The 22122-nt window shown below is 37.9% G+C and overlaps 1 protein-coding gene across 2 annotated transcripts in view; it reads left to right on the forward strand.

Annotated features, from left to right (window-relative positions):
* The window catches only part of PDE10A (phosphodiesterase 10A), a 197656-nt gene that overhangs the window by 107684 nt on the left and 67850 nt on the right, over positions 1–22122 (forward strand). For both annotated transcript variants that reach the window (XM_054195390.1, XM_054195389.1), the window contains exon 3: positions 10498–10526. In XM_054195390.1, coding sequence (XP_054051365.1) covers positions 10498–10526 — 29 coding nt within the window. The remainder of the gene's footprint in view (positions 1–10497; positions 10527–22122) is intronic.

A 22122-nucleotide genomic window follows, 5' to 3' on the forward strand; every position in this document is an offset into this window, starting at 1 on the left:
TACACGGACATGTTTTTTCTTTTTTTTTCTAAAAACCCCCACGCTGTATGTTTCTAAACAGAAAGAGGTGAGAATCTAGTAAACAAAAAAGTAAGGATGAGAACAAAATGAAAAGAATTAAAGGGAAAAAGTGTAGTAAAAATGTTGGCATCTGATGCTCTTTTTCCCCAAAGTAAGTGTAAGATTACATTTTTCCCAACAAGTGTAAGGTTATTATTATATTCTCTTGCTGTCACTGAGGTAAATGATGCAGTGTTTCCTGCTCTATAAGCTGAGAACAGGCTGAAACTTTTTCGCTTGCTTGGGACAACAAACCTTTGAAGCCTCACTCCATGCCAGGGATGGGAACTTCATGGCCCTGAGCTCTGTGTACTCTCTGATCCTGTCCCTTGCCTCAAAGGGCTGAGAGCGGAGGATGGACTGTATACAGATGTTGGGGAAGGAAGAGGAAGTGCCTTTCCTTGAAATCCTCCAGACAGCTTATCAGCCAGGGAGAGGTAATCATGGACTAGGAATGAACAAGCCAAAGCAAACCCAAGAGGCCTGGCAGAGTCCAAAGTGTATGCATAATCATGTATGTTTTTAAAATATCCAAATGTCTTGCAATGGACAAGATCCAGTGTGGCTTTCTTGGGTTGTTGGAGCTTTGTAGGACCTGCCTCAAGTGGTGTTCTCTTATAATGATCTACTTCGGCCCTGAATACATAACAGGAATGCCATGACATTTAATATATAAAAGCATTTCTGGTTTTCAATGCATGCTGTAGCAGTTCTGTTTCAATGGAATTACTTAAGGTATATGTCCGAGTAGTATTTGAGCCAACAGCAAAGTAATTTTTTCCTTCTCATTGAAAACACCCGCTGAACACAGTAAAACTTCAACCTTTGTGCAGTATATTTGAAATGAATTCAAAAGTGAAGGAACAGCTTTGTTCAGTAGTGAGAGAACAGCTTAGTAGTGTTAATGCTGTTTCTGGAATACATCAACTGCAGTAAACTTTAAGGGTACCTTATACTCAGCAACCAGCAGGATTCTGGGACCAAAAAATAGGAGAATATCAAATTTGATTTAACAAGAGTGATACTGAAATTGTACTGGATGAGACTTCCTTCATCAAGCATGTTTGCAAGATCTATAATCAGTTTTAAAGAAAGCTGCCTACAACAGCTAGGGCAGTAAATGCCAAGCAGAATTGAGTGTCAGGCAAGGAAAGTGTTAGATACAGACAAAAAAGTGTAGCTGTAAGCTGCTAAGGATGAAAAAAATTGATAGTTGTTATACATGCTCTTTAGCCCATTGTCTAGTGGCTGTATTCTGGTAATAAGTAACGATGATTGCAGCTTGTTGACTGATAAGATAGATGACCTAACCAATTCGACAGTCTCTTCATTCAACACTCGTTGAATAGGATATGAAGTCATAGGCTAATTACCATAAAACACAATTGTAGACTTGGTGAAGTACATTCACTGCTGGAAACTATTAAGTTTCTTCCTGGTGGTCAGAGACCAGGTTCCAACATGATTTTTGCTGAGCTGTGTTCACTTGAGAGACTTTTACAGAATTATATAAAACTTTTAGCTAATGTGGGGAAGATGTCATTCCACAAGTTCAGAGGTACATCGATCATCCAGCTATTTAAACAAAAGTGAGAAGGTAAGTCTATGTTAATTATAAAGCAATTTTCTTGATCATAATTTTGTGGAAATACTCTGCTTAGATTAGCCTAAATTGTCACATCAAGCATACAGTTGAGAATTTTTTGTCCATGGGTATGGAAAGCGCGGAGCTACTATCAGTATGCTTCGTACTGTTAAGCAATTTCAGAAACAAGAGCAAAATCTGGGTCTTCCATATGCCTTGCTATTCTCACAAGGGCTGGTGATACTTTCGGATGGTCGCTCTTGGAAATTTTTGGGCCAGAATAGGTTGACCTGCAAAATTGCTCCAAATGTTTCCTCAGTTTTGTGAGGGCTAAGACCATAGGAAACAATGAGCTTCCATATGTTTAGGTGTCTCTAATGAAGTCAAATGGACTGTCTCCTGGTTCCTGTTTTGTGTAGTGCCCTGTTCACCTATATGCAAAGGAGCATATAAAAATTTTAGGACACCTGGCAGACAATATGTTTCTTTGCTTACCATCTGCAATGAAGTCTTGGTTCAGGACATAATCATTTTTTGATCCATGTTAATTTGTTGTTTAAGAAGAGGAAGAATTGAGCATCCTTTTTCAGGAACTTTTAAAAATGTGGATTTTACTGTTGACGTAAAGAGCTAGAATTCATGTTTTGTCCAGCTTCAAAGCAAAAAAAATAGTGTGCCACCAGGGATTAATACTAATGAATATTCCCTTTCAACGTCTAAGTCTATGTCTAACCAAACTGTTTGTTTTCTATGAAGTAACATTACAAGTGCTTCTGAATTGTGAAATAAATCCAGATAGTTGAAGGCAGGAGAGCTGTTCAGGTGCTCTCGGTGAGATTGTGCATTAAGAAGCAAGAAGATTTTTGAATGACGGCTTTAGCATTTTGTTATATATGTATGACAGTTGCCGCTTTAGGAAACTCACCCTCAGCTAAGGTGTCTTTGCAGGACCTTACAAATTCCGTGGAGGCATAAGCTGCCAGATGCAATGTGTCTAAAATAAGGATGCAGAGTGTCTCAAACAGGGATGCAAATTGAAATTAAAATAGACTGACCAACTCATCTCATTGGTGCCATTCTACCACAGAAATAAATTAAACCTGGTAAACTTTATTTCACGGTGGTGAGATCAGTCTTTAACCAATCTACACTTACTGATGTGGAATTTCTATTGACGTGTGGGTGTGTGACACTTCTCAAGGGACAAAAAAAAGCAGCAAAGATATTTATGCTAGTCTAATTGCATTCCAAACAACTTGTGTCTTATTAGCTGAAGGAAAAGGAGCCTAAAGCAAATTTTGAAAAGAAAAATTATTAGGTCAATCTGACATCTGCTGTGTGGGAAAACATTCCTTGGGAAAATGTGACTGTACAGCTATCTGGGATCTCATAAACAGAATTAATCCTAAGCATTTGTTTGCTGTCATCAACAACAATGGTGGACCAGCAGCAGTGTTTAACTACACAGAACAAATAACAGCGTAAGACCGGAGAGAAAGTGCAATATTGTTTTTCTGAAAGAGTTCCTGTGATAAAACTAACTAGGCGTTAGAATTATTGTTTCCTTGATAAACGTGTCAGAATATCATATCTGAGATGTTGAAGGCTTGCTTTGCATTAAAGTTGTCTTTGTGACTGCTCTGGCTTAGCATCTTGCAATTGCTGAAACATCATTCACCTTTTTTAAAATAAAAATAAAAGCATGCATAGAAATACAAGTATGAAATCAGATTTTTTTTAAATGTGCAAAATATAATCTGAATTTTTGCTATTAAATGAACTATTACACAAGTTATCAGCCCTTCACACAACCCCCAAAATAGAGAACCCCAAACCAAACTAAACTTGGCCTCATGTATATTGTGCCAAATACCAAACCTGGCCTTATTTATACTATGCCAAATTCCAAACCTTCTGTGGAGGTTGTTTGGTTTGTTTGTTTGTTATTTTTTTTTCTATGTGTTCCCTTTCTTGTTTTCTGCTTCTTTGTATCTTGCTTGTCCTGGTTTAGTATAGAAGCTTTTCCAGATGGATGTTGTCTTCAATTACCATACCAATTATCATGCATATCTGTAGTGTGCTGTGCAGTTGTTAATCATAGTTGTACAGGTAGTAAAGCTGAGATATTAAAGTCTGTTAAATTGTAATTTTGTTCTTAAAACCCAAATCTTATCGTGGAACTCTTCTTATTTGTCCTAATGTCACTAACCTCTGAAGAGAGCTTTTAAAATAGTAATGTTTGCAAAGTTGTCAAGACAAAACTGAGTGTAACTTTATTCCTCTGGTCTAGGATATAGTTACCTGGTTTTTAAGTTTAGGAAGTGAACCATTTTCTGCACATTTAGTGGGCTGAACTAGCCCAGTGTGGGGTAGAAGAACATTTTTGCTGGTGCAAGGGCTTTGGTCTGCAAACTTGATATACAGTGGTGGGGAAGCCCTTGAAATTTAGTTCTGTTCCCCACAGTTTCCTGCTTTTCCAGTTGTGGTATCACTGCGTGTTTATGCCCAAATTAATAAGATGTTAACATAACGGAGTTTATAACATCAGCTAACCAGGGTCTTCTGCTAGATTACTGGTGCGTGCCTAGTGCTTCTGGAGGATAAAATTACCTCTTGCTCATCTTGTGTGCTCTTCTGAGCTGCTCCCATCACGCCGCTGCTGACTGCCTACCTCACTCTGCACCAGGCCACATTAAGAATCATGGTGTTAAAAATACAGTTTGCAACAGCCTGGATTGAGCAGTACAGCCAAGTTAATGTATGTGGGTACAGTGCTTTCTTTTCAAGAGTTCATCACTTTATTTTTGAAACTGTTGAGAACAACATTGGCATATTCAGAGCTCCAGAACGAAATCATACATGTTTCTTGTACTACTGTGTTAATAATTATGTCAGGCATCACAAAAAATTAACGTGATCCTTCTATATTCTGTGAACGGCAATTCTGCCAACTAATGGGATTGAGAGGGTGACATTTACTCATGTATCATGGTTGACTGTGCTTGATGTCTAAAGACAAAGTGAACTCCAACTGAAAAGCCTCTAAGGGCTGGAGCATTTGTATGATCTCTTTCACAAATACTGCTTTCTCCCAGGGTGTTCATTTCCCTCAATGCAGACACTAATAAGATACTTTCCCTTATCTGGCTGTTTTCCCATGCAATATGCTATAATAAATAGGGACCTTTATATTCAAGCACAGAATTTTTCTGAGAGATTTAACTCTATAGCAAGCTGCTATGTACTTAATGTCTCTGAATTTATTTTAATGGTTAATCTGTTTCTTTAAAAGCTTCATATTTTACAGGGATGGAACTTGATTTACAACCGAGGTTGGAGTGTTTGTACCTTTTAAACAGATAGAATTTATGGCTTTTAAATAAACAGAAGTATGCAAATTGAGGGTATTTTTCATCAGCCCCCTGTTACTTTCATATGTTAACTAATCCTGTATTTTGGCTATTAAAATAATTTGTGGGAAAAGCTGCTTCCAATGATTTTCTCTGTATTTAGCTCACAGAAACAAAGTCATAAGGGAAATACCGTACTCGGTGCTATGGATAAAACCACAGCAAAGTGGTGCCGGCACTGAGGTGTACGTGCATCCTGTCACTCAGTGTGTACCTGGGCCTTAAAGACTGCATCTCCAGAAAAGCAATTTGATTCACTCACGATTCTTCCTTTACTCTTGGGTGGGGAAAAAAAGGCATTGTTAGACCTTTGGTTTCTTTTAATATGGAAAATTATTTTTAGCTCATTGGATAGTAATTTAACTTGCATCTAGATGTATTAACAGAGTATTTGATGCTACTTTTTCCCTTCTCCCCCTCATCTTTTGCTTTCCTCCTTCCACTAAAAATATCTTCATTTTTTCCCACTGGTTCATAATCTCTGAATTGCAAACCTTATCTGTGGAGTTCTAACACCAAACCTCCAAAACACTTTGTTTATCTTACTTCTGAAAAAAATGCAAATTTATTATATCTTTTTTCATTTTGTAAAAGTATTGTCTCTAATAATTGTATCAGAGGTGTTATTTTTTCCTTCCTGATCTGTTAGCATATTTCTTTTAATTTCCTCACAGAAAAAAATCAAAAGTTTTTTGAAGTAATCCCCATCTGGCCATTTTCATGTCTTGTACCCAGGAAAATGGACCCAGACCTGGACAGGGGCTTCATATGTTACATTTATACAACTTCTTATTAGAAGAATGATTCCTTTACTATAAATAAAGGAATTAACAATGAATCGCAAGGCAGAAATGACACCTGTGTATCTCATGTTATACAAATTAAAGCATAGTTTTATATATGTGTGGGAAGTTTCATGCTGTGTTGATGGCATTTGTAACGTCTTGCTCAGACTATGAAATGGCATTGTCAATGATCTCCAAGAATAAGAAGTCATTAATTGCTCTTTCTGATATTGGAGTACTTTTTTTTTTTTTTTTTTTTGTGGTGGCCCAAACAGAGATTATGTAGACTTTTATACTATATAGTAAGCTTTAGATTTGGTACATTTAATCTAACCTGTCTGCCATTGGAAATTGCAGTGACAGTTATGTCTCACAATGGTGTGAAAGCCATAGGAATGTGATGGTATTCATTTACACTAGATACTTTACAAGAAATTCCTTTTATTCCAGTAGAGGGAGATAACTAGTATGATCTACCCATGCTTTTCAGCATATACATACATGATTTGGGTAAGAGGATGCAGGATTGAAGGTAACTTGAAAAGGGTATGATGTTATTCAGGGTGCTGAAAGTACAGTGTAACTGAGAGATAAAACAGTGGACAATGTTAATACTGATAAATGCTGAGTGCTTTACATGGGGGAAGATGTTTCTAATTATATTTATACAGTAGTGGGCTCTTAATTAGTTGTTAGTGCTCTGGAGAGAGATATTCGTATTACAAAATATATATGTTTGAAAATGTTAGCCCAATGTTTAGTAGCCATCAAGAAGCAGGTAAAATGTAAGGATTACTTGTTTCAAATAGAGGGCAGACTTCTAAATCATCCCTGTGTCATTCAATAACTGTTTTAACTGAGCTGCAGTATTGCCTGTTGTTCTGGACTTTCCATCCCAGAAGGATGCAGAGGCATAGAGGAGGCAGGAGTGGTGAGAGTGACCAGCAGTGTTGAGTGGCTTGCTTGGCACCAGCAGCAAACCAGTCCAGACTTCTCAAGCCAGGAAAGGTTTTGACAGGGTGTGAAGCAGAGAAAGGCTTGTTTAAGAGATTTGTAGAATCACAGGCTCTATAGATAAGAGGACATTCATAAAGTGCAGATTCAAAATAAAATAGAGATAGCTTTTCTCATTATATGTATTTATTTAAACCGTGGAACTTGGAGAATGTTGTGAATGCTGGAGGATGGTGGCTCAGGTTTAAAAAACAAACAAACAAAATCTAACACACCTCTCATCCCCCAAAAGCGTGAGTAAGAAAACCCCATCCTAGTCTTTTAAACAGAAAAATATCACCACTCATTCAAGAAATGTTTGATCCATTGGTTTCTGAAAACTGAGAGTATACTCCAGGGGAAGCATCATTATGTCATCACTTCTTTTTTTGTTGTTCACATCTTCTGTTGTTCACTTTCAGAAATCAGGTAATAGGCGAGATGGATTTTGAGTCTAGCTTTGGCTATTCTTGTAACTGGTATGTAGATCTATCTTGTCAAGGAAGATAATGTCACTGGACATTGCAGAGTATGTGTTATACATTGCATTGCAAACAACAGAACTACCTTAAGTAGCTCAAGTTTACTTCTCTGTTCTGCATATGTAAATTACTGGTATATCATTTGATTGGAAGTAAGAGAAGACAAATATTCTCTATTAGTTGTGAAATATATTATTTTTCTTGGTGTCACTCAATTTTGAGGAGAAATCTGTATGATTATCATAGAACCATAGAATGGTTTGGGTTGGAAGGGACCTTAAAGATCATCTAGTTCCAACCCCCCTGCCATGGGCAGGGACACCTCCCACTAGACCAGGCTGCTCAAAGCCCCATCCAGCCTGGCCTTGAACACTTCCAGGGATGGGGTATCTACAGCTTCCCTGAGCAACCTGTTCCAGTGTCTCACCATCCTCACAGTAAAGAATTTCTTCCTAATATCTAATCTAAGTTTCCCCTCTTTCAGTTTAAAACCATTACCCCTCATCCTATTGCTCCACTCCCTGATAGAGTCCCTCCCCATCGTTTCTATAGGCTCCCTTTAAGTACTGGAAGGCTGCTGTAAGGTCTCCCTGGAGCCTTCTCTTCTCCAGGCTGAACAAACCCAACTCAGCCTAGCCTCTCTTCATAGGAGAGGCGTTCCAGCCCTCTGATCATCTTCATGGCCCTCCTCTGAACTTGCTCCAACAGGTCCATGTCCTTCTTATGTTGGGAGCCCCAGAGCTGGATGCAGTACTCCAGGAGGGGTCTTGTAAGAGTGGAGTAGAGGGGGAGCATCATCTCCCTCAACCTGCTGGCCACTCTTGTTTTGATGCAGCCTAGGATGTGGTTGGCATTCTGGGCTGCACATGCATGTTGCTGGCTCGCGTTGAGCTTCTCATCCACCAACACCTCCAAGTCCTTCTCCTCGGGGCTGCTCTCAATCCATTCTCCTCCCGGTTGGTATTTGTGCATGGTATTGCCCTGACTCATGTGCAGGACCTTGCACTTGGCCTGGTTGAACTTCATGAGTTTTGCATGGGTCTACCTCTTAAGCCTGTCTAGGTCCCTCTGGATGGCATCCCTTCCCTCAAGCATGTTGACTGCATCACACAGCTTGGTATCATCATCAGACTTGCTGAGTGTGCACTCAGTCTCACTATCCATGTCGCCAGCAAAGATGTTGAACAGCGCTGGTCCTAATACCAACCCCTGAGGAACTCCACTCGTCACTGGTTCCCACTTGGACATTGAGCCACTGACCGCAACACTTTGAGTGCGACATCTAGCCACCTGCTTATCCACCAAGTGGTCCATCCATCAAATCCATGTCTCTCCAGATAGAGACAAGGATGTCGTGCAGGACAGTGTCAAATGCTTTGCACAGGTCCAGGTACCTGATGTCAGTTGCTCTTCTCTTGTCTGCCAATGCTGTAACCCCACCACAGAAGGCCACCCAATTTGTCAGGCACAGTTTGCCTTTAGTGAAGCCATGTTGTCTGTCACCAATCACCTTATATTCCATGTGCCTCAGCATAGTTTCCAGGAGGATCTGCTTCGTGGTCTTGTCAGGCGCGGAGGTGAGACTGACCGGCCTGTAGTTCCCCCGGCTCTTCCTTTTTCCCCCTTTTTAAAAATGGGGGTTATGTTTCCGCTTTTCTAGTTGGTGGGAACTTCACCAGACCGTCATGACTTCTCACATATGATGGATAGTGGCTTAGCAGCTTCATCTGCCTGTTCCCTCAGGAGCTGCAGATGCGTCTCATCAGGTCCCATGGATTTGTGCACCTTCAGGTTCCTTAGATAGTCTCAAACTTGATTCTACTGTGTGCAGTTCTTCATTATCCCAGTCCCTATCTCTGCCTTCTGTGACTTGGGTGGTGTGGCTAGAGCACTTGCCAGTGAAGACTGAGGCCAAAAAAAGGGAGTTCTTTCATTGGAAATTGGATCTTGAATCTGTTTTCTAGAATATTTTTTTTTCTGGCTTTATTGTTTTAAAGTTAATCTTAAATAGCAAGATATGAAGAGCCTTTGCTGGTGATAACATTGAAATACTTGTAAATGTGCCCTTCTTAACGGGCATCTTGAGATCCCTCCTTCATCTGGGGATGATTTTGGAGAAAATGTAGTGTATCTGCTGTTAAGCTGCCGAGGTGATACTCTATGTATTTCTGACAGAGTTATCTGAAAGTCCACTCAATGCAGATGTATCAAAATATGTGTAAAGTAACAGTCACAAATAAAAACACATGATCTTTCTCTGTGAGATTGAATCTATTTAGTGACTTAAAACTAATTTCTAAAGCATAGTAATTTGATTCCTAGTATCAAATAAAAGATTACAAATAGTTCCCTTCATGTTTTCAGAGGCAGCTAATCAGCTGGAGGTTTGTAAGGGTATGTTTAAGCTACTTTTGGTATATTTGAGCTGGAAGTTGGAAATTCCCCCTGTGGCAGATGCTTGCTACATAACTGCTTTCCTTTTATTTTCAGAAACACTGGTCAATGTTTTAGCCAGTCCTCTGGTATTCTACCTGTGTTTATTTTTACATATTTAAATTGCAAAAAAATGCATGAGGGTCTACTTGCATTTGAAATGACAAAACATTATAGTGTTTGTGTGTATGTATATATCAAAAATATAAAACCTTGTAATCTATGTGCTTTTAATGTGTTATACCAGATCGCATCAGTGATGCTATTTTATTCTTACGGTTGCAAGGCTTTTTTTCCACATCCAAAGAAGTCAACAGGAATAGCATCTTTGATCTTCAGAACAAAAAGTCCAAATCTACTCACTAACTTGCTTGTATATGTAGGAATTGGTGGCATATATTTGGTAGCAAAGGGCCGCCTTCTCAGACTGTGCAATTACTAACAGTTGCTTTACTGAATTGGAATATAAATGTGGGAGAATGACTTATGAAATATAGGAAATTTTTTATTCTTATTAAGTCAGGACAGAGTTCCTCAATACTTTATCCTAATTTTAATTCATTTTTTGATTTAGAAGTTTAATAGATTGTAAATGCACAGCAGTCTCAGGATATTTCAATTACTTTATTGAACTGTTTTAGAAAAGTTTTGTAAGAAGGAGCAAAAATTGTTTGAAGTGCAGTATCTTGTTGTTCATTCAGTCTAGAAACCTCCCTGAGTGCCTAATTGTTTGTTTTGTTTCCTCTTAGATGAATCGACTCCTAAAGAAGTCAGCAGGGTAAGTGCTGCTCTGTATCCCCTCTAAAAAAAAGTGTAGTCTCTGAGGCCCACTGTTCACTTGAGATGACTTTTGTGCAGTCTCTGATCAAGATTTGACTCTATTCCCTGGACATAGTGGTTCTCCAGAGAAAAAAAATTGGTGGACTGACTGACTAGAGAACAGTTAATAAGGAAAATAAATATTAAGAACACTTAATTGGCTGTAAATAAATTAAAGGTTATTTTGCATTAACAAATTTAGAGTTCCCAAAGTGCTATTTTCATGATCCAGTTTTAAAAAGGTACTTCACGGAAACCAGGAAAGTCATGGGACTTTGAGCATAACAGCAGATTATTTAATCAGTGTTACTGCCTCGAGAGATAGCAAGCATAAGAGGAAACAAGGGAAGGAATACGCCCTATCTAATAACTCCTTTTGAGATGTGCTGTGGTATGGATGAACTAAAATCTTTGAAATATTTTGCAGTGTACTGTATGAAATGTAATTTAAAAATCTAAAAAAAAAATATATTCAGTAATAAATTCCCAACTCTAGCTTTACATCTGGTTGACACTGTGTCCTGTAGAATATCAGTCCGTGGTTGAGGACTAGTTAGGGGATCTTAGAAACCTGTGCCTTTGCCGGGAATGACAAAAGATCAGTATATGACAATCTGTTGCCCTCAAATGTATCCAGTCAGCCTAAGGCACCCAAATCTTATTTCATATAAGATGAGGCGGCCACTTACAGCTTTCTGAGGTGGAATCATAGTCCTGTTTTCCTCCTCTTCTTGAATGTCTTGCATAAACTATTTCACATTCCCAGGAGAAACACAATGGTGTCAGACACATATTAAAAAATAAGGCTGATTGAAAGATTGCAAAAGCTGGCTGGGTGGTCTTGCTCGCAGAAGTCTTTTGGAAAATACTGGGACATGGAAGGAGCGGAAATGGGCTGGTAGTGGAAACCTCAGTTTGGTAACCTGGAGAGCAGAGGGCTTCCATAAGGGGGAATTGAAGTTCATCTCTTACGAGACTACGAAAAAGATGTCTAATAATGTCTAAAATGATTTATTCAAGCAGAAATTCTCCATATATGTGATGTGCTATGGATGCGTAAGGGTGTTGAGAATTTAGGTGTCAATTAATATGTTTTAGTAATTTATTAATTTATAATAGCTTTTGCCCCCCCCTTAGTATTGAACAGTTATGGTAGTTGAGTAAATACCTATCAGTGCAACCAAAGATTATTGTTATTATTATATCTCTATATATTTTTTTATTCCAAAATAATTAAAGATCTGCCTAACAATCTCAGAAGCTGTAATTATTTCTGTGGAAGGAAGTTCCTTTTCATTCTAAGTAATTTGGTAAATAGATTCACATTTTACTTAAAACTCTGTAAAATGGAGTTACAAAACATATCCAGGTTACCACATTCAAGCTATTTGAGGCAAAAAAAGCAAGCTTTGGAACCTTGAACGGCCCCCACCCGAGTCTGCCCTGCCAGTTACCCCCCTCTCAAACATGCTGGTCCCAGCCACCTCAGCCCCTTGAAGTCATATATGGTGACTTAGAGTTTTCCTGAAGGTGCATGGGCTGTCACTTCAAATCCTGGAGTCAGTGGGATGCAGATGATACTTGAGGTGTTCTAAAGTAAACGTTTTCTCCCCCCTTTTTTTTGTTTAGCTATCGGTCATTGTGCATTTGGTGCGTATACCATGTTACACTATTATTTTTTTTTTTTTTAGAAGTACAACAGTTGAGGGCGCTCAGTAATGCACCATACTACAAATGAACATGTTTGTTAGTTTATAGTATTTTTGAATAATGCTGTATATAATAACGTAAACCTTTGTAATACATTCTCTTTCTTCAGCAGCAGCTCAAACAGATGCCAGTTTAATTAAAATCTGAACATAAATTAGAATTTAAATTAGGAAAGTTCTGTACGTGAGTAATGTTTTTCAGACAAAAAGACGTGTTCTTGCTGACTGAAGAATTGTGAGTTTTAAAGTCATTAAGTGTTACATTTTTAATTCCTGAAAATGTCTTCAAGAAGATGCTTATATCATAGAGAAGCAAAAATAAAGGTTAGTGAAAGGAAATTTATTGCAGAATTAAATCACCAACTGGTTAAAAGTATTATATTAGTTAGGAATCAAGGTAGAAACATGCTGAAAAAATGTGGTTTTCATCACTGGATTTTTTTTTTTCCATCATTCAATGTTGAACAGAGTGAAAACATTAAAACATTCATAGTCATATGCTGTGACATCAGTTGCTTCAATAGTCTTCTTTTCAATTGTGCTTACACAGGACAAGAGAATTAAATTGGGGGAGGATATTTTTTTTTAACCCCTTTCTCCCCCAAAAAAGCCTCACCTTTTTTCTTTATAAACATGCAAGATTATAAACTTGTTCTAGGGCTCAAAATACTGAAATTGTCATTCATTTGCCTTTTTTTTTTCTTTTTATCAGCAAAACACATTGGGATGAATGGTGTCCAGATTTGTGGGGGAAAAAAAAAATCTTCTTGAATTATTTAAAGGAAATTTTGGTATTTTCAAGGGTTTGTATTGCAGTTTCACTCTTTGAGAATTGAGGAAGTTCTGAAAAATGCTGTTGTATAGGAACTGCATTTTTAATCTTTTTCCATCTTTAGCAGCTTAGTAGAAAAATGAAAATAAAGCAGCAATCTTGGCTATCAGCATTACAAGGAGAGAATAGAAGAAACCCTCCATATATTTTAAATTTTGAGGTTTACAGAATAGAAAAGAAACTTTTCAAAATAAATTATTTTTAAATCTGGTCTACTTGTAGTGATTTCGTCAATATTTTAGTGTTCAGAAGTTATGTGTAAAGATACCCTAGTTTGGCCTGACATAGTAGCTGATGGGTGGGAGTCGGGGGGGGAAAGATTTCCTGATTCCTATAGACTGCTTTTGGTATAAGAACAGTTCTGGTTACAAAATATCTCATGAGCATCTGTGACCAAAGAGTGAACCTGTGAACTTTTTTCTGCATGCTAGGTTCCAGTATTTATGAAATATATGTAACTGGGGACAGAATCTCCTTTTCATGTGATGTAGTATTGGGAACATCCTTGGAAATGCTGAGTTTCTTCTGCTTACTTATTGTGCAGATGTGTGTTGGCTGATCCCATCCCATCCTAGCTACAGAAGTGGTTTTCTGGGCAGAGGGATTTAGGAAAGAAAACCAACTATTGAACTATTTTGATGAGGAAAACTTAAGCTGAAGTTTATCCTTTGCTGTTTTGTCCACAAAAGAAATTAGAATAGAGGAGAGTGAGTTTGAGCATTAATTGCATATGTATTCATGTATATCTAGACTAAAGATATACTTCTGTGACAGTATTAATGAAAACAGTGTGCATTGGAGACATGTTATTCTTTTCAGTTGGCAAAAATAACCCCATTCCTACATGAACTGTAGCCAGGATTTTGTTCTACGTGCTGCTAACTTTCCCATGATCACTGTGTGCTCTTTTGTACCTCAGATTCCAAAGTTTAAACAAAAATACTTAATGTTCCTGATATGATCACAGTGAAATTAGCTGTTGTTCATTTTGCTTAATGACTTTCCATTCCATGTTTACTTGAATAATACTTCCAGTGAAGCTGCCTTTTGGCAAGTACCTTTGCTTTGTAAACTCCGGTGATGCCAACAGCAATTCACTTTGCAGAAGTTTACCATATAAACATCAGAAAATTATTACCTAGCAAGTGACTTGCTCAGTTACAGTACTTTATTCTTGGAAACGGGAATAATACTTTAATCTTCTCCTTTCCCCTTTTTGGACTTGGAGCTTTTGGCAGCTGCCTTGGCACCAGCTAGCACCCAGCACGGTATGTCGCTGACAGTTACAGAATTAGCAAGTGTGTTTTCAGTAAATAGTTGCAGTAATTGCATGTATCCTTACCATGCATCTGATAATAAAAGTTTGGGCTTTTTGTGACACATTGGCAAAGCAAGCTCATTCTATTCCCTTATTAAAGATGGGATTTAAATGTTTTTCCACAGTCCCAGAACTGAAGACTGACGAATTAATCAAAAAGTTAGGGGAACTGGAACAAACATATATATCCAGCCTTTAGAAGTGGTGCAAATGGCGTTGTACCCATTGTCACGAGAAGATGCTTGTATAAGCTGATTTCTTTATAAAGAAAATCTTGTGGATACTGTGGTAGTGGTAAGCAACAGTGGTAGGAAAATGAGGAAGTTTATTTTTAATTTTGTACATGATGTCTTTAGAGTGCTTGCAAGTCAAGTATTAGGAGGGAATGGGATTTTATAAAAAGCTTTTTCAAAAAAAAGGAGCAGTATTCAGCCTTGTCAAGTTAAAATGAAGCTCATTATGCTGTTTTATTATATAATCTAGAGAGGTGATATAATTGAGATATTCATGCATTTTTATGAGCTTTACAGTTAATAACAGCTTATATGGTTACTTCTATATATTCATAATGTTCTTTTCTCGTAAGCCAAGCCTTTGCTTTTTATTATATGATTTTCCTATTACTAGCGAAGCACTTTATTTCAGTTACCATTTGATAACAGGGAAGGAGCTGATGGAAAGATTAGAATTGAATGCCAGTGAATGGGGGCTATTTGGCAAGACGCTTCTCCTAGGGAAGGTGTTCACCATCTCTCCCAAGGCTTGGAAATCGGCTATGTAAACAGGCTGTGAAACATGTGCATTCAAAATTAGTGAACCCTTTCTGTGCAGAGTGAGAGCTCATTTGCATCTTTTGACATAATAGGGCCCGTCCTGCCAAATGTCATCTCATATTCTCCCTTCTTTGCTTTTGTCATGAACGGTGTTTGATGTGCGAACAAACAATTCATAAATACCTGTGTACAGTGCCGCAATGCTAAACTTTATTTACCGAGCAAGTTCTAACCCATGTCCTCTCCAGTCAAAACAAGAAGAATAGACGTCAGACAAATGCGTGTAGAAGCAGTTTTCTCTGAGGCTATGTACAAGCATTAAAATTAATCACCTCAGCTAAGTCTGCTCTTTATAGCTTCTTGCTTTCCAGTGTCCAAGTTTAAACAAAACTGGTTACTCCAGCCAATGCCAGTTACCTCTTCTGATTTTTTGGAGCAGAGAGATTTTTCTGAGCTTCCTCTCCACGCTCACCGCTCCTCTGAAAGCCAGCTCCGCACTGTAAGCTTGCTTACCGCTTTCTCTCCGCTTTTTTTTTTACTGTCTGAGGATCTGACATCTTTTGGCTCAGCATTTCCAACTTGAAGCAAGCAAGCAGTTTTATTCCTACTCTTTAGGGGTCTTTTGGTGGTTTTTTTTGTTTGTTTGTTTTTTAAATTAAGTTCAGACCCATATTTTTGGTTCTTGACATGCATGGTTTAGATGTTTTAGATGTTATCACTGTTTTTAGGACACAGTTATCTCTTAGTTATTTGTGCCCCAAATTGACAAACAGCAGTTTCTATGCAAGCTGTGAACTAACTATTGGTGCAGCTAAACAAGGCAAAATATTGCAGCCAGTGGAAGTACAAGGCCTACGGAATGTAGCAGGAAATGTAAATAATATATATCAAACATGTACACAATCTAACTTACATACACATAAAAATAACCTGAATAAAAGTTTGTGTCCTTTTCCCCTTTTCTCAATTTTATTATTGGTTTAATTAAATATTTTGGCTTTTTTTTTTTTCTACAAGCATTTCTTTCTTTATACCCATTGGTCATCAGAAATGCAGTAACATGACTATAACTAAAATGCAATAATTTCTTGCATTTAAAGAAGTAGGTGACTATTGTGATACTTACGGGTCTGGCCTTTTTTCTTTCTAAATAAGATGTCTGAATAATCATTACAGTGAAGTGGAGTGACACATGGAATGAATATTCTAGGTACTTCTAAATAAGACGTCTCTTACAAGGCTGCCTTTGCCTGCAAGGGACTGGATTTGGTCACCATTATGTTCCTCTCTAGTTATGAATTCCTTTGAGGGGGAGGGGGCGGGAAGAGGCAAGAATGTATTTCAGTTTAAAAATCTGCTTATGACGCAGGCCAATAAAGTAATGGTCCCAAAATTCTTAAAGGAAATATAATATTTCTTTAACAAAGATACAGTAATTGCATATTGATGGTCTTCCCAAAATATTAATTATGGGTACAACCAGAAAATTATATAAAGCGCGTCTCTGAAATCAGGGTGGTAAATGTGGATCTGGGTTTTTTCATAATGCTACCTGAAAGGAAGGGAAAGCTGATCTATTTCAACAAAAGGCATCAAACAATTTAGTTTGTTTATTTATTTTTGTGACTGCAATGCTTGTTTTTAAGAAGTGTTGTTGTTGGGAATTCTGTTTTTTATAAAGCAGGTATCAATGGCATTGAGAACTTATATACATAAGACCAGTCTTTTTGTACTTCTGGTCTGGTATGAACATACCTAGCATGAAATAGTTTAGACTGACATCTCAATCAAATGTCAAGCAAACGTTCAGACCATTAAGGCTGCAAAGGAATGGACTTCTTTTTATTTGAAGATATTTTTAGTCCATCTTTAAATTCTCTTGTTGCTGAGACTATAGTTTTGTGGGAAAGAAAACTTGTGTTGGCTAGAAGTTTATCATGAGATTTTGGTCATTTTGGCTTTAGCAGCTGCTTATGTTCTGTAGCATGCTTCATGGAGAAGAAAGTAGCTGTCAGTTTTAAAGAGAAGACTGAAGAAGTTTGGGTAGAGGCTGTTGTCATACTTCAAATCTCATGACTTTGGTGTTTGTGGTGAAGTTCATTCCCTGCCTAAGGACACTGTTTTGTATAAAGTGCTGCGCAGAATCACTTGGATTCACTATCTGCAAGTCTTGTTGCTGTCATTGACAGATTAATTTAGGGGGCTTGATAAAGGATTAGCTGGGTATCTGAAATACTACCTGATATAACTAAAGAGAGAATAGGCATTTTAAACTCCCGTGTCTATATACAGTCTCCTTGGCCTATGTACATCCTTTATTCTTAATGATTTAGCACACTTCAACAGCTAAGGCTCCTTCCAAGAGCCTCGGTTTGTCCCAACAGATCCTACTCCTGGTCCAGGAATTGCTTCTTACCTGAACAGCTAGTTTTGTCCCTTTTTTTTTTTTTTTAAGAATGTAATTTTGATCACATGAAATTTTTTTGTCCTTAGTTTTTTGAAGCTGGTTTTTTTTTGTTGTTGGGTTTTTTTGCGTTTTGGTTTTGGCTTTTTCTCCCCCCACCCCACCCCATGTACATGTCTCAGATTACATTTATGGCCTCAATTTCAAGTGCCCTAGGCCAGAATAGCCTATACCTATCCATGGTGTGGCACCTCTAGAGTGCCTTGCAAATGGATGGGGTGGCACTGGACTCAACATGCATAACATTAGCTCTCTCAGCACTGCTGATGTCCTTATTGCACACTCTGTCCAGCCTGCCCGCACAATGGTGAGGGTCAGGCAGCTCTTCACGTCCCAGCTCCTTTCGCTTAGCAAATGAAATAGAGGAAGCCTGGAATGGCACCGGGGGCTGGACCTGAAGCCCTGATTATGAAGATCCAAAGTGCATTCCCAGAGCCTCTCTACTTTTCAGTCTGATAATACTTGAAAGGGTGGGTAAGGAGCCTTGAAAATTTTTAAGGCAAATACTTGCTGCTTGCTAGAAGAATTGGTCCCTGCTTTCCCAAAACTCTGTTTCCAAGGCATACTGATAGGACAGGTCAGCATCTTTTTTTTCCTGGGCAAAACACCTGTGCTGTCCTTCTCCATTGAGCCTGTAATGAAACAGGAGTATACAGCCACCTCCCGGAAGGCAGTAGTCCTTTGACCCTCATAGCCCTGTGGTGGGCTAGAGGCCGCCTGCATAAGTTGATGAAGAGCTTCTTTGTGCTTCTCTCTGACATCCTCTGAAACCAGCCTAAGATGCCTAAATTACAGATGAAAAGTACGCAACATCAAGAGGAATCTCTCCAGATGTGGCCACTTTCCCCCATGTTTTATGGCTTTCACAGTTTGGTTTTTTGTTTTGTTTTGTTTTGTTTTTGTTTTTTTTTTTAATTATTATTTTCTCAGCCAACGAAGTTCTGTGTCCCCAAAATGGGGGGGACATCCCTCTCCACTTTACTGGAATTTGAGCTGTTCGTTTATTCTGACTCCTCCTATCCTGCGATAATGTTGTGTGCTGTGAGGTCTGTAAAAGGACATGTTTCTGTTGCAGAATCAGGCAGTTGTTGCTGTGGAGAAAGAGCTTTATAGTAGGGAGGAAGTATTACATCGGAGCTTGCTCTTCTCGTTGTTATTCAGAAGACTTTTTAAGAAGTTACAGAGGAAACACATCAACTTCTGGATTATGTTGGCACTTATTGACCTTGTGCTGTATAAATGAAGGCTTTTTGTTGCAGCAGAAGGCCATTTTCTCTTCTGCAGGAGCATGAAATGCCCCTGGCACAGCTACCCCATAAGCATGAAAGCATGGAAATTAATCTTCATTTCAGTTCGTCATACATAAAATTTACTTTAGATATTAAATTGTGTCCTTGAATGTTTTTTTTTTGTACCTTAATTGTTCAGAACGAATGCTTAAAGTACATCTCACTCTTGATATTTCAGTATCTCCTTTCATGGAATAAAATATTTGGGATTCTCAGCCTCTTTGTTTAGATCTAAGTCACAGCACTATTGTTAAATCAACTGTCATGGGTTACTGCCTTCTTTTGTACCACAATATTCTAAAGACAAATAACCATAGAAATATTTTTGTATAAATCCTGCAAAAATATCCTTTTATATTTATAAATTTGAATATGAATATTTAGAACAGGATTTCCCTTCTTAATTGTTAGTTCATTTTCATAGCATCATAATATATGATGCCAATATGATAGTGGTATAATAGTGCTAAACCAGGTTTTAGTCCACTTGAAATATTTTAATGTAATGTCACTGAAATTCAGAATTTTACAGTAAGTATGCCCAAAATACTTGTAGACACTGAATCTTAAATAGAAGGAAATCATCAATGGGAAGAAGGAAGTAAGTAAAGGGAGTTGAGTAATAATGTTTAAATTGCAAACTAAACTACCTAACAAATTAAGAAACAGTACTTATGCTATATCTGGTGACAGATAAATATTCTTTTTCCACTGAGTGCGTTGAATTTTTTTGAGGATTTCCTAAAGTAAGTTTTACACCAAATATGTGCAAGTCTGTCTTAGCAACCACATTGGATAGTGCTTGTACCAAGGTTTGCTGATGACTTATTCAGTGTTTAAATACATGGTTTCATAAAGAATACTGTGGCTTCTCAACCAAACATAATTGTGGTTATCCAATCTAAAATGCCTAGAACCAAATAAATAAACCTCTTTCACTCCACTGTAATAAAAATAAAACCATTTTACAGCATGACAGAGTAATTCTTCGCTGGTGTTTGATCTAAGTCTTAGAATTACTTAATTGTGAATCTGGACAAATTCTATTCATTTGGCCAGTTGTGGATCCACAGATTGTCAGTAATGGTAATCTGCTGTATTACAACTGTACGTATTATGCAGCTACCATCTTTTTAGTAACATGGATGCATGTAATGATTTGCCCCACTTACAAAATGTTTGGAAGTGTGTGTTGCAGAGGTGAGGATAAAGGGCACATAGCTTATTATATAATTATTATGCAGGCGGAACTGCTGCTTGATTACAGGGAAAGTTATTATTCTGCCATGGCTGTTATGCCAGTGGGGTCATTTTGATGATGTGTTCTCTTAGTATATTAGCTTTAACATTTGAAGATTTGGTTTAAATCCTGACTGCATCGCAGGTGAAGAGATACGTATTCATTTCCAAGTTCTGGCATTTTTCCACGTGATAAAGTCTTTATGCATGTGTGCTTGATTAGCTGTTGTTGCTTTAGGATATGTGGCTACACGTAATTTTGCAGATATGGGTTAACACATATGAATAATATAGACTCTTGTTCACCGTTTTCCTGTTATATGGCTACTTACAGCTATATCGTTAAGTATAAAAATGCCACTTTCATGAAACCATGTTATTGTTTTTTCCCTTTGAAGAATCATACAGTAGTAAATGTGGGACACAACAGAGAACAGTCAATGGAAGCTTGCCAGCTGCCATATGGTGCTAATAATGGTAATGGCATGCTGTATTGTAAACTCAAGACTTACAGCAGTTTATGCATGTATGCAGTGTGACCTTGCAGCGCTGTCAAAATTTATAATCGTCACATCAATTTATAGAAAGAATTATTCAGTGTTAAGTTTGTTATACACTGAGAACATTTTGGACACCCTAGGTCTTAAATGTTCTAATATGTCCATCTGGAGCAATAGATTAAGACAACACCTTGTGGTAAGAAGGGATCATAGCAAAGATTGTATGTTTTCAGGAGCCATTTTAAAGTCAAGATTAAGATATGTTTAATTTAAAGGAATCAGAAATTGATATTATCCAGCAAGTACTTGGGCTTTTTGTTGTTGGAGTTTATTGGGAGTTTTTTTTGAGATGAAGAAGCCAAATATATCCTGAATATATGGTCGTATGCTTTGTATTCATGACATAGTGTGTTGTATGTAGAAATGCATGAAAGCAATAGTGGGAATAAAAGTTGTATCATGGAATATATTGTGTAAGTTACATGCTTAATCCATCACTAAGTGTCACGTGTACGGGTTTACCCAAAGTTACAGGCAGAGAAGATCTAGAGAGATAAGGAGCAGAGTTAGATATGTGTGCATAAACATGGGAGTGGTGGATAGACTGTGGGACTCTGAACTTTCGTGGCATTTTCCATAATACGGTTTACATTACTCTGGTCTACATTACGTTTGGCTTTAAAGTATGAATGAGCAGGAGAATAAGTCTTAGTCTTTCAAGCAACATTAATTCATCTAAATATCACCAACTTCATTTTTAGTTTAAGCAACATAATTTACTGCATCACTGAGTTCCATAAGTAATTGACCATATTGCTTTCTTCAGTTACCACATTACCAGTTTTGTGCAGGGTAATGGATCTTTGTTTACTGCCAAGTATTGCTTTCTGTGAAATTATTGTTCGTGATGCTGTCATGCTACACATGCACATATACTGCCAGTTTTATCAGCCCTTCACAACTTGGTTTCAGGACTTGGGAACTGGGTAACCAAATGCAGCTGGGCCCCTGAAGAGAGGCCGTGTCTCCTTTCCTATGAGATTTTAGCCATGTCGTGCTGCTTCATCTTACCAGCAACAAGCGCCCCATTGCTCACATCTAAGTATCCTAACCGATTTGTAATCTCTTTCTGGCTTTGTCTGCTGTCTTCAGCTGAAACAAATGCCTATTAAGCCACAGTGACTATCACAATTGACTCATGCGATTTCTGTACTTCAGTCTGTTGGTGTTGATTGCTGATGTATTTGAAAGGCTGGGTTCCTTGAGCTACTGCGTCAAAGCTCTGGTGCTTGGCACAGTTTTGTCATTTGGTTCATGAATTTGAGGTGGAAAGTGCTGGCAAAGCAGCTAGTTGCCTACTTTTTGTGGTGGAGTAGGAGCTTAAAAGGAAGGCGTTGAAGGTTACTTTCCTTATAATTGTTGCATCTCAGC

This window comes from Rissa tridactyla, chromosome 3 (assembly GCF_028500815.1).
Source record: "Rissa tridactyla isolate bRisTri1 chromosome 3, bRisTri1.patW.cur.20221130, whole genome shotgun sequence".
Taxonomy (NCBI): domain Eukaryota; kingdom Metazoa; phylum Chordata; class Aves; order Charadriiformes; family Laridae; genus Rissa; species Rissa tridactyla.